This window comes from Tenrec ecaudatus, chromosome 3 (genome assembly GCF_050624435.1).
Source record: "Tenrec ecaudatus isolate mTenEca1 chromosome 3, mTenEca1.hap1, whole genome shotgun sequence".
NCBI classification, from domain to species: Eukaryota; Metazoa; Chordata; class Mammalia; order Afrosoricida; family Tenrecidae; genus Tenrec; species Tenrec ecaudatus.
In genome coordinates, this window is record NC_134532.1 from 16,000,399 (window position 1) to 16,016,229 (window position 15,831).

The 15,831-nt window shown below is 40.8% G+C and overlaps 1 protein-coding gene across 1 annotated transcript; it reads left to right on the forward strand.

Annotated features, from left to right (window-relative positions):
* Positions 1-631: 631 nt before the first annotated feature.
* On the forward strand, positions 632-2,668 carry LOC142443147 (uncharacterized). Its single transcript, XM_075544699.1, has one exon. It carries the CDS (start codon positions 632-634, stop codon positions 2,666-2,668), a length of 2,037 nt encoding a protein of 678 aa, XP_075400814.1.
* Positions 2,669-15,831: the final 13,163 nt, after the last annotated feature.

The window sequence follows — 15,831 nt, forward strand, 5'->3', positions numbered from 1 at the left end:
TTAGCACCCCTGCAGTCTATTGGTTTCAGTGTATTCCTTGTATTATGTTTGTTGCATATTTTCATGTACTTCTTTAAGCAAATACCAAATCCGTGTTCATTCATCACTTTCATATCCTACCTGATTGCTACGATAACTTTTTATCATTTGGATTGTTTACACAATTGTATATCTTCCAATGGACAATAAATATTAATCATACCGTTTTATTTATATTCATATAACAGGGAAGTCAGTTGTGCTCAGTGAAGATGAGATAACCTTTCTCCACATTGAACAAGAGCAGTTTTGTACTGAATTGAAATTCCCTGAGTGTGAACCACCCAGGCTCATGAAGTCACAATGCATTCAGTTTCAGGAGTCTGATGAAATTGAGAAACCACACACAGGCGATAAATGTGGAACAGCCTTCATCGAGGACTCTGTGCTCTATGAACACCAGATTATTGATGTACTAGATAAGACCTATGAATGCAGTCAGTGTGGGCAAAAATTCAAGAAAGTGTTCCAACTCAATGAACATTATCAAAAAAGTCATGAAGGACAAAAGCTAGGAAAATCCTTACAATGTGGGAAAACTTTTCACAGTGTATCATACCTCAAGGGACATCAGGAACCTCATGTGTCAGGAATGTCCTATATATTCAGTGAATGTGGGAAAGGCTTCACCAGGAGGAATGATCTCACTGTTCATCAGCAAACTCATACTGGAGAGAAACCCCATGTATGTGGTGAATGTGGAAAAGCTTTTATCAGGAAGAGTACACTTACTGTTCATCAGCGAACTCATACTGGAGAGAAACCCCATGTATGTGGTGAATGTGGAAAAGCCTTTATCACAAAGACTGCTCTCACTGTTCATCAGAAAACTCATACTGGAGAGAAACCCCATGTATGTGGTGAATGTGGAAAAGCCTTCATCACGAAGACTGTTCTCACTGTTCATCAGCGAACTCACACTGGAGAGAAACCCCATGTATGTGGTGAATGTGGCAAAGGCTTTATCACGAAGTCTTTTCTCACTGTTCACCAGCAAACTCATACTGGAGAGAAACCCCATGTATGTGGTGACTGTGGCAAAGGCTTTAGCCAGAAGAGTGCTCTCACTGTTCATCAGAAAACTCATACTGGAGATAAAGCACGTGTGTGCGGTCAATGTGGAAAAGCCTTTCTCAGAAAGGATGGTCTCACTGCTCATCAGAAAACTCATACTGGAGAGAAACCCCATGTATGTGGTGAATGTGGAAAAGCCTTTCTCAGGAAGGATGATCTCACTGTTCATCAGCGAACTCATACTGGAGAGAAACCCTATGTATGTGGTGAATGTGGAAAAGCCTTTCTCAGGAAGGATAGTCTCACTGTTCATCAGCGAACTCATACTGGAGAGAAACCCCATGTATGTGGTGAATGTGGAAAAGCCTTTCTCAGGAAGGATGATCTCACTGTTCATCAGCGAACTCATACTGGAGAGAAACCCTATGTATGTGGTGAATGTGGAAAAGCCTTTCTCAGGAAGGATGGTCTAACTGTTCATCAGCGAACTCATACTGGAGAGAAACCCCATGTATGTGGTGAATGTGGAAAAGCCTTTCTCAGGAAGGATGATCTCACTGTTCATCAGTGCACTCATACTGGAGAGAAACCCCATGTATGTGGTGAATGTGGAAAAGCCTTTCTCAGAAAGGGTGCTCTCACTGTTCACCAGCGAACTCATACTGGAGAGAAACCCCATGTATGTGGTGACTGTGGCAAAGGCTTTAGCCAGAAGAGTGCTCGCACTGTTCATCAGCGAACTCATACTGGAGAGAAACCCCATGTATGTGGTGACTGTGGCAAAGGCTTTAGCCAGAAGAGTGCTCTCACTGTTCATCAGAAAATTCATACTGGAGATAAAGCACATGTGTGCGGTCAATGTGGAAAAGCCTTTCACAGAAAGGATGGTCTCACTGCTCATCAGAAAACTCACACTAGAGAGAAACCCCATGTATGTGGTGAATGTGGAAAAGCCTTTCTCAGGAAGGATGATCTCACTGTTCATCAGCGAACTCATACTGGAGAGAAACCCCATGTATGTGGTGAATGTGGAAAAGCCTTTCTCAGGAAGGATGATCTCACTGTTCATCAGTGCACTCATACTGGAGAGAAACCCCATGTATGTGGTGAATGTGGAAAAGCCTTTCTCAGAAAGGGTGCTCTCACTGTTCACCAGCGAACTCATACTGGAGAGAAACCCCATGTATGTGGTGACTGTGGCAAAGGCTTTAGCCAGAAGAGTGCTCTCACTGTTCATCAGCGAACTCATACTGGAGAGAAACCCCATGTATGTGGTGACTGTGGCAAAAGCTTTAGCCAGAAGAGTGCTCTCACTGTTCATCAGAAAATTCATACTGGAGATAAAGCACATGTGTGCAGTCAATGTGGAAAAGCCTTTCACAGAAAGGATGGTCTCACTGCTCATCAGAAAACTCATACTAGAGAGAAACCCCATGTATGTGGTGAATGTGGAAAAGCCTTTCTCAGGAAGGTTGATCTCACTGTTCATCAGCGAACTCATACTGGAGAGAAACCCCATGTATGTGGTGAATGTGGAAAAGCCTTTCTCAGGAAGGATGATCTCACTGTTCATCAGTGCACGCATACTGGAGAGAAACCCCATATATGTGGTTAATGTGGAAAAGCCTTTCTCAGAAAGGGTGATCTCACTGTTCACCAGCGAACTCATACTGGAGAGAAACCCCATGTATGTGGTGACTGTGGCAAAGGCTTTATCACGATGTCTTTTCTCACTGATCATCAGCGAACTCATACTGGAGAGAAACCCCATGTATGTGGTGACTGTGGCAAAGGCTTTAGCCAGAAGTGTGCTCTCACTGCTCATCAGCGAACTCATAGTGTAGAGAAACTCTATGTATGTCGTCAATGTGGAAAAGCTTTTATGTGGATGACTTCTCTCACTGTTCATCAGCGAACTCATACTGCAGAGAAACCCCAAGTATGTAGTGAATGAGGCAAAAGCTTCATTCATAAAGGAAATCTCAAAACTCATCTACAAATTCACAGGAGAAAAACCCCATGTATGTGGTGAGTGTGTTAAAGCTTTCAGCCAGATGTGATGCCTTACACCACATCAGAGATTTCACAAAGGAAAAAAGTCCTTTGCATGAATTAAATGTGGAAAATCTTATATGTGAAAGTCAGAACTCGTTAAACGTGACAAAATTCCCAAAAAAGAAAAACTTTCACTGGAATTAGTGTGACAAAGCTTTCAAAACCGTGGAAGATGTGTTAGAGTTTGGCCTGGGCCAAGCATGGGAACAGACAATTGTGACAAATCTTATGAGGACCCATGTTCTGCATTGCTGTCCCTCTACTGACATGACCCACCAGTATAGGGAGAGGATCTTCCGCACTTCCACAGGGTACATGGGTACCTCATTGCTCTTCCAGCTTTCAGTGCCAAGAAAGCTGAACCTGGTGTTTCTGGATCACAGCTATACCAAGCAGTAGAGTGCCCACCCAGATTCCACTTGATCCTGCCTCACCTGCATGCTCCTTGATGTATGTGAACAATTAATCCAGAAGATTAATAGACCACAACAAACCTCAGCCTCCACAACCCTGAAACCAGAACTAGATGGTGCTCAGTTTCCACTGCTTACTCTGAAAGGGATCACAAAAGAGGGTCCCTGAGTCAAGTGGGAGAAGAAAGTGGAACAAAACCAAAATCATAAAATAGATCCGGCTTACAGGTCTGAAGGAGACTTGGAATCTGCAGATTATGACCTTTAGTGGCCGTTCACTCTTGGACCTGTACTCACACCTCTGCTTCAGCTTTCAGCCAAGCAATGTATAGGCTTGGAGGGGAAGAATAACATCAACGAATAACATACACTCCCTGGAAGATGAACTGTACAAAATCAAAAGAACAGCAGTTGTTTATGGATTAAAACTGTGGAACAAGAAGGAACAGGAAAGAAGGATGAATAATATAAAAACTAAGGGAGGGCTGAAGTGGGAAGAAGGCCGATATATCTCGGGGAATACAGCCAATGTATGAATTGAATTGAAATCCAATTTACTCTGTAATGTTTTAAATCATTAAAAAAATGAAGAGCTCAAGCCTCATCAGTGATTTTATGTAGGACAGTTACCATATAGCTGTAATGTAACAAACTTTAACAAACTTTTACCTGTGTTTCTAAATTTTCTTGACATAAATACACAAAATTGACAAGCCTTAAATTAAGTCAAGATGGGAAACTCCACAGGAAGTCATGTGGCATCACATACCAGTGAACTCATGCAGAAGGAAAGCTCTGACAATATATTGACTTTGCAAATACCCTCTTTGGTTTCTCTCAGTGTGTCCGTAAACTACATTAGGATTTTAACCAATGTAGTTCAAGTTGGCTGGCCTTTAGCCCAAATGGAATCATGTGACAATAGAGGATTTGCACAACAGATAAATCATGAATACAGGGAATGTGGCAGTTTATAGGCATTCAGTGACTGGCACTGCCTCCAGTATCCAATTATATTTTCTTTTATGTTCCCCAAATTCCATTGGATAAACTGATGCACTAATTGGACAGAAAAGGACTGGACAAAATGTCTCTACTTTCATTGTATGACTGCAATGTATATCCTGCAGGAAATCATGAATACAGAAACTGGAAAAGCCTGATAGACTCATCATGTGTGCATATGTACATTGATATCAAGACCAATATCTGATTTTACATTTGATCTCTCTTTGACCCATGTTAACTAGGTTAACTGGAGAAATACTGTGACCATAGAGCAGGAATGTGAATAGCCTTGTTCTCATGCAGAATTCTTTGGAAGGTGGATTATTGCAGATGCAGTTAAGTTAATATCTATCCCTTTATCCTTTGAGATCCTTTTTGACCATTTTAAATCTATTGTAGTTTTTAATATTCCTCTTTTGGATTGAGGTTTATCTCTGTTTAACGTTGTTGTTGCTTTTTAAAATATATTTATCTGTCTATGAATTCCATGATGCCTACTCGTGATATTACTGGATCATATGGGATTTCAAATTCTGTTTGTTTTTAAGTAGTGCCACATTGATTTCCTCAGTGGCCGTATGTGTTTAAAAGTCCACCAGCAGTATGTATGAAATCCAATCCCTCCAGATTCTCTCCAGCATTTGTTGTTTTGATTCTTTGGTTTGGGATGACATTATAGCAGTTATGTGCTAGCTCACTGTGGTTTGAATTTGCATCTTCCTGAAGGCTGGTGATCATGAGTATTTTTTATGTTTGTTAATCATTTATACTTCATTTTGGTGAACAATCTGTTCATATCTTCCCATTTTTATTGGGTCTTATTTTCTTATTGAGATGTTATAGAGTTCTTTATATTCAGTGACTGTGTTTGTGGCCTAATTGTGTAATTTGAGTCAAAGAAGGACAGCAAACCAATTGTCAAAGTCATTCCCTCTGTCCTGGGATTCTGGCATTTTCTGGATATGAGTTTTCACTGTTTCTTACATAGTCACAGGTGGCAATGTCCTCAGACTGCAGTCTGATAATCTGAAGATGTCCTGTGCTGACTGAAATAAGCATGGAGAAGACCTTTCCTTCTGTAAAGTCCTCAAGGAGATGCATTGATACAGTGACTGCAATGCTAGCCTCAAACATAGCAGGTCTTGTTTTGATGATGCTGTGTAATAGCTAGGGGTCCTGTAGTCAGTTCTGATTCCCTGTAAACCCGCATACAATAGTCACAAACACTGCATGGACTTGGATTTGGTCAGTCATCCTCAAGGGGCACTAAACCTCCCAATATTCTGAAATGTGGAAATGATTGTAGAAAATATGATTCAAAGGAAAATACAATCCAATTGGCTGGAGTTGTGTTCTGTTAATTGGCAAACAAGAATAAAACTTTGTAGGTTAAAATTCCAAATACTTTGTTATTGTTTTGTTTTTCTGACTCTATGACTAAGAGATGGCATGGAGGAGGAGATCCCCTTCCAGATCTTATCTAGTGCCCGCTTGAAAAGCTCAACAGATGAATGGAGCCTTTCTTCAAAGATGGCTTTGCCTTAAGTCTGGCATGCTGTCCTGGCTGTAAGATAGGAATGCAGACAGGGTTGAGGGCCAGGGCCTTGACCTACAACATGGATCTCTCTTTTGGACTGAGATTCTGCACAACATGGTCCCTGGGAGTGTCTCCTGAAAGTCATGAGATAAAGAAAGTGAAAGCTATATAAAATTTTATTGATTTTCATTCAAATTAAAATTATGAAATAAAATTATTTAGGTTAATATGGTCTACAACAGTGGTTCTCAACTTGTGGGTCACAACCCATTTGGGGTTTGAATGACCCTTTCACAGGGTTCTCCTGATTCATAGCAGTAGCAAAATTACAGTTATGAAGTAGCAAGAAAGATGACATAAACTGTGTTAAAGGTTCACGGCATTAGGTAGGTTGAGAAACACTGCTCTAAGCGATCTATAATTACAATGCAATTCTGAACAAGATCCCTTCATCTTTCTTTAAGGACATGGAAATTTCTCATCAAATAGACCCAGGATAAACAATCAAATAGACCCAGGATAAACAAGGTCAGAACATGCATTAAAGGACCCATGGGCCTTTGAATCTGCTGTGACCCACTGCATCTCCCTGCCACTGACCCGAAGGGAGACCCAGCACCATCAGGCGGAGGAAGAGAAAGGAGGCAGACATCTCTGTATCAAAGGCTCCCTGAGTCAGAAGGCTCTGGAATCCGAATTGCAGGGCGGTGATGGTGGTGGTCTCATTAAGTATGAAACCACAGCAGGCATTTGCCGAGGAGTGATCCTGGCTGGTATAAGAGGTGGGGACTATGAACAGTGTGCTAATGCACAGGCACCACAGCTCCACAACAAAATCTCTCCAGAGCTGGTTGTTGAAACAAGTTGGATCACAGAGATGGATCACAGAGTGGATCAAGTTGGATCACAGTGACGTGACCCACAAGTATGCCTTGAATTAGTAAGCTCCACAAGAAGTGTCTCCAGAGCTGGTTGTTGAAACAAGTTGGATGACAGAGATGGGAGTGATGTGACCCACAGGCATGCCTTGAATTAGTAAGCTCCTTAGATTCCATTATTTGCAATTAGAAAATTATGAGTTCCAGTGCAGCATTATGGTTTGATTTGAACATATGCATCCACTAATTAATGCACTAATTTATTCTTTGTGGGATCTGAGAACTATGAACACACCAAACATTCTTCTGCACTGAGGGAAAACCAATAAAGCAAGCAGCCGAGCTAGGAAACGAACAAGCTCTTCCTCCAAAAACAAACCCACTGTGATTGCATCTCTTCTGAGTCATGGGAACCTTAGAAGACTAATTAGAACTGCTCATTAGTCTTTCTCTGACTGTAATTATTTACAGGAATAAACGTCATCTTACTCAGGGAACCGTTAGCTGGTATGAATCCCTGACCTTGTGGTGAGCAATCAAATCTTATCCCACAGCACCACCATAGCCCTTTATATCTCAGCACCAACAAGCCCATATTACAGGGTTTCCGAAAATGTCACTTATAGAAGCCAAGTCATACTTTTTAATATTATTATATGAATTTGAATAAGGAAAGCCATAAAATGATGAACTTTGACTTATGATTTTTAAAAATAATGATGAAAATACCGTGGGACAACCTTTCAATAAAAGAAATGTTTGAGTGAAATGCAGCCAGAGTTCCTTAGAATCAAGGATAGTGAGACTGTTTCATGCAACGTTATCATGATCCCAGTCCCTTGAGAAAGACATCCTCATGATAAAGTAGGGGATCAATGAAGAAGCTACATCATGAGATGGATTGGCACGGTGGTGTAACAATGGGTTCAGGAGGCATTATTTTGTTCTGTTGCACATTGAATCACTTAGAATTGGAATGGACTTTGGCATTAACAACATCAAAACAAATCAAAGCACACAAGATTCTTCTCAGGTTGAGTAACAATGCCAGGGGAAAGGGGAGATGTTTTATGTGGGAAACACACCTAACAAAGGGAAATTTGTAACAGAATACACTGTCTTGATCATTGCCCATACGTTGAAGCTCACTGTGTCTTAACTAATTGGTGGTTGAAAATGTCTGGTCAACATTTATAGAACAACTTTAAGCGTCCAAGGTTGTTTGGGTTCAGGATGGTGGTTAGACGCTCCAAGGTTGTTTGGGTTCAGGATGGTGGTTAGACGCTCCATGAAAGAGAACTGGCTGAAAAGGATTTTCTTTTCCGTAATACTCATGGGAGAAAGTAATCATATCTTTAACAAACTGAATCAAATTGAATCAATTTTAACAAATTGAACTGCCACCCTTTTGGCTAAAATTTGAGCATTTAATCATTGTGCCACCTAATGTTGTGGTTCAGGTTCACTTAAGTATAACTTACATGCATTGACCTTTATTTCTGTCAATGAATGTTTATCTTCTTGTTGCCCCAAGTTTAGGCATTACATAGATTTCTTCCATGTCAGCACTATTGCTATTTTCTGCTCCTGAGTGTTTATTGCATGGTGCTGCCTTACGCATTGTATGACTTTAGAAGCACCCCGGACACTGTCTGTCGTGCCAGAAACAGCTGCCGCAGTTGTGAAAACTAAGAGCGACTCCCATAATGGCCCAAACCCTGTAAGAAATATCAAAGAAGAATTGATGCATCTGGGTTATGGTATTAGGGAATACCGTTAAATATATCATGGGCAGCCTGAAGAACAAGCAGGTCTGTTTTGAAATAAGCACATCTTGAATATTTTTTAAATCATTTCATTGGAGGCTCGTACACACATACATTGTCTGAAGCACATTTGTACATTTGTTGCCATCATCCTCAAAAGATTTGCTTTCTACTTGGGCCCTTGTTATCAGCTCCTCATTTTCTCCCTCCATCCCTCGCCGCCCCTCCATCATGAATCCTTGATAATTTATAAATTATTATTTTGTCATATCTTACACTGTCTGACATCTCCCTTCACCCACTTTTCCGTTGTCCAACATCTTGAATATTTCTTGGAAGCATTCGAGTAAGACTTCATTGCACTTATTTGGTCATGTCGTCATGAGGAACTAGTCCCCAGAGAATGGTCTTGTGCTTGGTAAAGTAAAATGTCAATGAAAGTGAGAGAGACTTTCAACTATCACGAAGGCTGCAATGATCAGTCCAAACAGAGGAATGATTGTTAGGATAGTGCACGTCCGGGCAGCATTTCATCCTGTTCTACATAGGATCTCTGAGTTGATGCCAACTCAAGCGTACCTAATAATATCAACACATGCAATATTATCCAGGTCACTGTAAGTTAAAATTATTATATAAATATACATGTGGAAACATGTATGAATACATCTGATTGTCTAGAGAAAATCTGAGACAGAAATTTTTCCTGTATTAAGGTTTCTTTAAGGATCCCACTTGTGTAAAGTAGTTATGCTTTGGGCAGAGATCTGCACATAAACAGTTTAAAACAACCAGATGTCCCCTGGAAGAAAGGGCTTTTTACTCCTGTAAACAGTTATAGTCTCAGAAACTCACAATGGCATCACTGTGAGTTGGCATGGACTTTGTGGTGGTGTTTGGTGTTTTGGAATGTCTCTGGCTTTGACAACAAATAACTCTAGTTAGTACAGTCAATTGCAGACATATCTCATCAAGACATCTAAGTGTGAACTCTGTTATATACATGGTCAAAGATAGACAAAGCCCATCCCAATGAAAAGAAGACACTCACATACATGAAGATTCCCCAGAGGGTATACATGACAATCCCTAGAGATGTGCTGAAAATGTGGGGGAACCCACAGCTTCTGAGAGGAAAGCATCCCTTATTCCTCTCTCGTGCATATTCATGGCCCGTTGCAGGGAGGTTTGTGTCTGGGCTCAAACTGACTTCCCATTACTGTGTCTCTAGCACACTACATGGCTGTGTTCTCAGGATTCACAGACCTGTTTTAAATAACTTGGCTCTTGGAAATGCCCTTGGTGATGCTGACTCGTGACTGGAGAGATGGATTGTAGTATATTTTCCCATCATGTTATTACCTCAACTTACCCCAGGCCCTTTCCTGGAGCCTGGCAATCCAGTGCACGTAATAGCTAGTTAAAGAGAATCCAGAGACAGCACAGGTGAGATACAAGGTCTGTGAGGGCTTCACCACTCCTGGGCCTGACTCTTGTAGCTGCACCTGAGCCAGGGCACCTGGCGAAGAAGAGAAAAAGAGTCATGTGCTCAAATGCTGCATCCCCAGACTTCATGTAGGAATTCCTGAAGCACTCACCTCCCAGAGTTGCCACCAGAAAGGAAAACCCACACATGCTTCATGTTCATATGGATAAGATTTATGACACCCCAAAATGCTCTTCAGAATGATGAGGATTTTGAATTTAAATGTACATGTGCTGTAGCTTCATGTGGCTGCCAAAGAGGTATTTGCACGTTGGAGGTGCATTTGTACATCAAGGTGAACAGGATAAAGTGAGGCCCCTGAGTCTGCTCCTCCCACTCAAAGAATGCTGCTAGTAGTGCCTTTAGGGTAACCAAGATTTCTTCTGAAGTCTTCACTTTATCTGCTGCAGAGTTCTCTTAATCCACACAAGAGTGTAGTCTGTTCTGGGAGCTATATGCAGCCACAGATTGAGGACATTTTTATTCCCAGTGATAAGTAGACACAGATAACACACACACAGAGAGAGAAACAAACATACAGACAGAAAGGAGGATAAAATGACTATGTAAATAGCTAATGAAAATATCCACCACACACCAGGGCCATATCTCTTCTGATTCATGACATCCTACGTTAGTCTATATTTAAACAATGAAATGTTGTGGGGTCGTCAGACAACATCCAAATCACCAAAAATATTGTTAAATTGGGTAACCATGTCTTTACTGAAACTTACGCCATACGCCTTCATACCAAGTTTAACTCATGTGATGGTATTTTCAATTGCTTCATGTGCTTGTGAAAGTTGGGCATTGAATAAAGAAGAGTGAAGAATCATTGCATGTGAATTGTGGTGCTATTGAGGAATACTGGAATTACCATGGACTCTCAAAGGAACCAATCATGTGGATTGCAGAGTAAAGGTTAACTGATGAACCACCAGCAGCAGAAGCTCCTCTGGAGAAACACTGGACTTTCTATTCCTGTAAACCGTTACAGTCTTGGAAACCCGCAGGGCGGTCGCTATGAGTCAGCACTGACTTAATGCTAGTGGTTTGGCCAAAGGAACAAACAAATCTTTCATGATGTAGTATATCCAGAATATTCCTTAGAAACAAGGATGATGGTACTTCATCTCACATTTTTGAACATCATATCAAGAGAGCCCAGTCCTTGGAAAAGGGTATCATACTAGGCAAAGTAGAGGCAGTCAAATAGAGTAAGGCCCATGAGGAAACGGAATGACAATAGCTTCAATAATGGGCTCAGAGTTATGAACCATAATGAAGATGACTCAATATTGTACGTTGGTTTGTTCTTTTGCGTATAGGGTTGTTATGAGTTGGAAATGAATGAACTTACCTAACCCCCAAAACAAAAACAAGAAGCACATACTTAAGAGTGAAAGGGGTGGAGGTTAGCCTGTCAATCAGGTAGCAGCTTGATGACCTCTTTGGAGGCGCTAAGGAGACAAATAGCTCACTGGGGGTGGATGGTGCGACCCGCCGGGGTGGGACATTCCCCTCCCACCCCCGCTAGACATCTCTTTTGACAAGCCACATGGGGAAAGGCTGATGGAGCCAGAGCCCTGGGAATTGTAGGAGCCATGGGGAGACCCCTGCCAGCACTGAGGTGCTTCTGCCACTGGATTCACAAGACTTTCCACCCATTGGCCTGTGATCTTCCTGCATCCATCATTGTTTGCCTGTGTGAGTGTAACAAGGAATTTATGGACTAGTATTGCACATCTGGACTAATGTTGGGCGTATGGACTTGATCTGGACTGGGCTGGGATGTTTTCTTTTTATTCATTTATTTATTTTTTATTTTTTTGTGTGTTAGTGAGGAGAGAGTGAGTGAGGAGTGAGTGAGAAGAGTGAGTGAGTTAGTGAGGAGAGAGTGAGTGAGTGAGTGAGGAGAGAGTGAGTGAGTGAGTGAGGAGAGAGTGAGTGAGCTAGTGAGGAGTGAGTGAGGAGAGAGTGAGTTAGTGAGGAGAGAGAGAGTGAGTGGGGATGTTTTCTTAATACCCAATTGCTCTTGTATATAAAGTTTTTTTTCTTATACACATGAGTGTCTATGAATTTGTTTCTCTAGTCTACCCAGACTAACAAATATGCTGAAACCAACACCATTGATACTTATATCCTGGAAAACTTATGTTTACAAAAATTCATACAAAGTTCTCACACAGGATATTCATAAAAGGATTGCCTATGAATCAGACAAGTAAGAATTGAAGAGAGATTGAGAATATTGAAGCACATGATTTCCTCCCTTTCATGGTTCTGAATTTTACTAGTTTAACTGAACACAAACTCAATGTATATAATACCAGTATCATCACCTACTTGTGTTCTCCTAAAGGCAGGCTGGCAGTTATTCACAAGGCATTTGAAGGGGCTGATCTTGGAAATCATCCCAGATTTTTGGTCTCTGGATTAGTAGACTAAATAAAATGTGGTCTTCTGTGATGTCTTCAAAAGTGCCACCAAGCTGTATGTTAAGATGGATAAAAAACAACGAGCAGGTTAAGTGATATGTTCCTGAATGAAGAGATAGAAGGGAAGTTAGTGTTGTCCCTCTTAAAACAAATAATGATAATAATAATATCTTCAAAAAGACCTGTTGCAGAAGCAGGACATCCAGAATTCTCATTGGAAGTTAAGAGACAAGGCTTTTTTAAAAATCATTTTGTTGGGGGCTCGTACAATTCTTATCACAATCCCCCATACATCCATCCAGTGTGTCAAGCACATTTGTACATTAGTTGCCATTGTGATTCTCAAAACATTTGCTTTCTACTTGAGGCCCTGGTATCAGCTCATTTTTGCCCTCCCTCCCCACTCCCTCGTCCCTCATGAACCTTTCATAATTTATGTTACTTTGTCATATCTTACACTGTCCAACATCTCCCTTCACCAACTTTTCTGTTGTCAATTCCCCAAGGAGGAGGTTATATGTAGATTCTTTTAATTGGTTCCCCCTTTCTACCCTGCCTTCTCTCCACCCTCCAGGTATCACCACACTCACCACTGGTCCTGAAGGGTTCATCTGTTCTGGATTCCCTGTGTTCAGGTTCCTATCTGTACCTGTGGACATCTCTGGTCTAGCCAGATTTATAAGGTAGAATTGGTATCATGATAGAGGAGGGAGGAAGCATTTCATAACTAGAAGAAAAGTTATAAGTTTCATCGTTGCTACCCTGCACCGTGACTGGCTCATCTCTCTGCAACCCTTCAATAAGGGAGTGTCCAGTTGCCTACAGATGGGCTTTGAGTCTCCACTTTGCATGCACCCTCATTTACGATTATATGATTTTTTGTTCTTTGATACCTGATCCCTTTGACGCCTCGTGGTCCCACAGGCTGATCTGCTACTTCCATGTCTAAGGTAAACTGATTTAGGGTGACAGGTGCTCTTTCCACACTAGAATGGCTCTTGAGGAGACATAGCAGTGTAGTTGTCAAAGAAACGTTCTTCCTTTTTAGCGACTCACAAAAGCCATTCCTATTTACAGAAAACATTGGATTGGAACCACTTTTGGCTGAAATCAGTAAGATTGCTAGAGTTAGCTGATTTTCCAATTTTTGAATATCTAATAATGTTCCCATGATCTAATGCAGAAAATGTGTGTCTGACACATTTTAGATGCAGAGGGCTTAAGTGGAGAGCAAATGCTTTGAGAGTGGTTAGGTCAAAGAATGTACGGATGTGCTTTATACAATTGATGTATGTATATGTGTGGATTGTGATAAGAGTTGTATGAGCCCCTAATAAAATGTAAAAAAAGAAAATGGTTAGGGAAAAGATGTACAGATGTGCTTTATACAATTGATGTATGTATAGATTGTGATAAGAGTTGTATGAGCCCCTAATTAAAAAAAAGAAAGTCATCCTCAATCCTAAGACCTGTCTACCTCCTCAACCATCTTCCACATCATTTTCTGTGGCCTGGAAAAACTGGACTTTGGTCTTGATGAATGGAGAAGTCATGGACAGGACTGTGTTCTCTGAGGAAAGTCAACATTCCCACCCCAGATGAACCCCTTTTTAACTTTATTACAAAGGTACCACTCACATGCAATCTCCACATAATCCATCAGATAGTCTCATAATGTATTTATTTAAATTTAGGTCTTACTCACTCTGGATAATACAACTGGGAATCATGGACCACATTCCTGAGAATATTTCACTTTCTTCCTCTTCTCGGGGGGAGCTCTCATAGGTGAATAGTTCGAAGACTGAAAGATGAAGCTTTTTTGAATGCTTTATCTCAGCACCTGCCTCACTGTCTCCAGGTGTAACTACAGGAGTTGGACCAGGATTTTTAAAACTCATAGACGTTATGCCTCACCTGTTCCGTCTGTAGATCCTTTTAATCAGCGATGAGTCCATATACTATGGAGTGGAGAGTACAGACTATGTTACTACTCTGATGTCTTGAGTACACAAGACCCCTTTAATAGTTAAATTTATTGAATGCTGAGCTCCATTGCTGCCCAGGCCATTGACATGCATCACTGTGAAAGGAGGCGGGGAGAAGGCAGTGTGACTCCAGAACTCCTGGTGAAGAAAGGGGTCTGAGCTGCACTCTGCTCCATTATATTTATGTCTGTGTATCCTTTGTTTTCCTTGAACATATTTTACATTATTGTCTAGAATTGTTCTTTATTTTGATATTATAATTGTCTCCAAAAAATAAATTCCTACTTTTTAAAATTAGGTCATCTTCTTTGTGTCCTTATCATACTATTTATAACACATGTAATGACATTTTCCTTATTTCCTTATTCTACTTAGTTTGAGTTTCATATTTTACTTTATAGTGCCCATCTCTATGTCCAGTGGGAGTCTCACCTTTGCTGTTTCATACATTATGACCCTTTTCTTCCTCTTTTGTGTGACTCATAACTTTTTGTGGATAGATGGACATGTTCAATATGACCATACATATCAGCATATTGTTTTATACACTGTGTTTTCCCTAGGGAATTGATAATGAGCTAACTCCTATAGACTGGTGGATTATTGTCAAGGTTTGTGAAAATATAGTCAGGCTCCCATATGCAGTTAACTATATGTAATGTCCATCACATTCCCTTGTTGTTCATTCCCTTCCTGCAAAAGGTTTTTATCAGTATTTTCAGCTACACATGTGTAAGGTCTTCCTCTTCAGATTGAAAACTTCACGCTTAAACAAAGCAAAGAGAAGTGGTTCTGGACGTGCTTTCACACTTGTTTGGCTGTTGCTAGTTAGGTGAAGAGTTTTATGAAGGTATTCCTAGCCTTTCAGTTATGTTGTTCTGTTTAGACTCAGGAGAGAGAGGTCTGGATGCTTTTGGGCAGTGCTACCATAGCCACCATCAAGGGAAGAGAAGAAAATTTATTTTGCTTATTATTTACATCTTAATGGAATGTGCTGCAATCAAACAAGTGTTATCTAAAGGTTGGGCTCATGGGAGAAACTATTCACTTTAACACAAGAAACTTCAAACTAAAAGTTTCAGGCTAACTTTTATACGGTTTAAACGTCATCCAAGACATCTGAAGATCAGACCTTGGTCGTCTTCTTTTTCTTCTTCTTTTTTTTTCAACATTAGGGACTCATACAACTCTTATCACAATCCATAC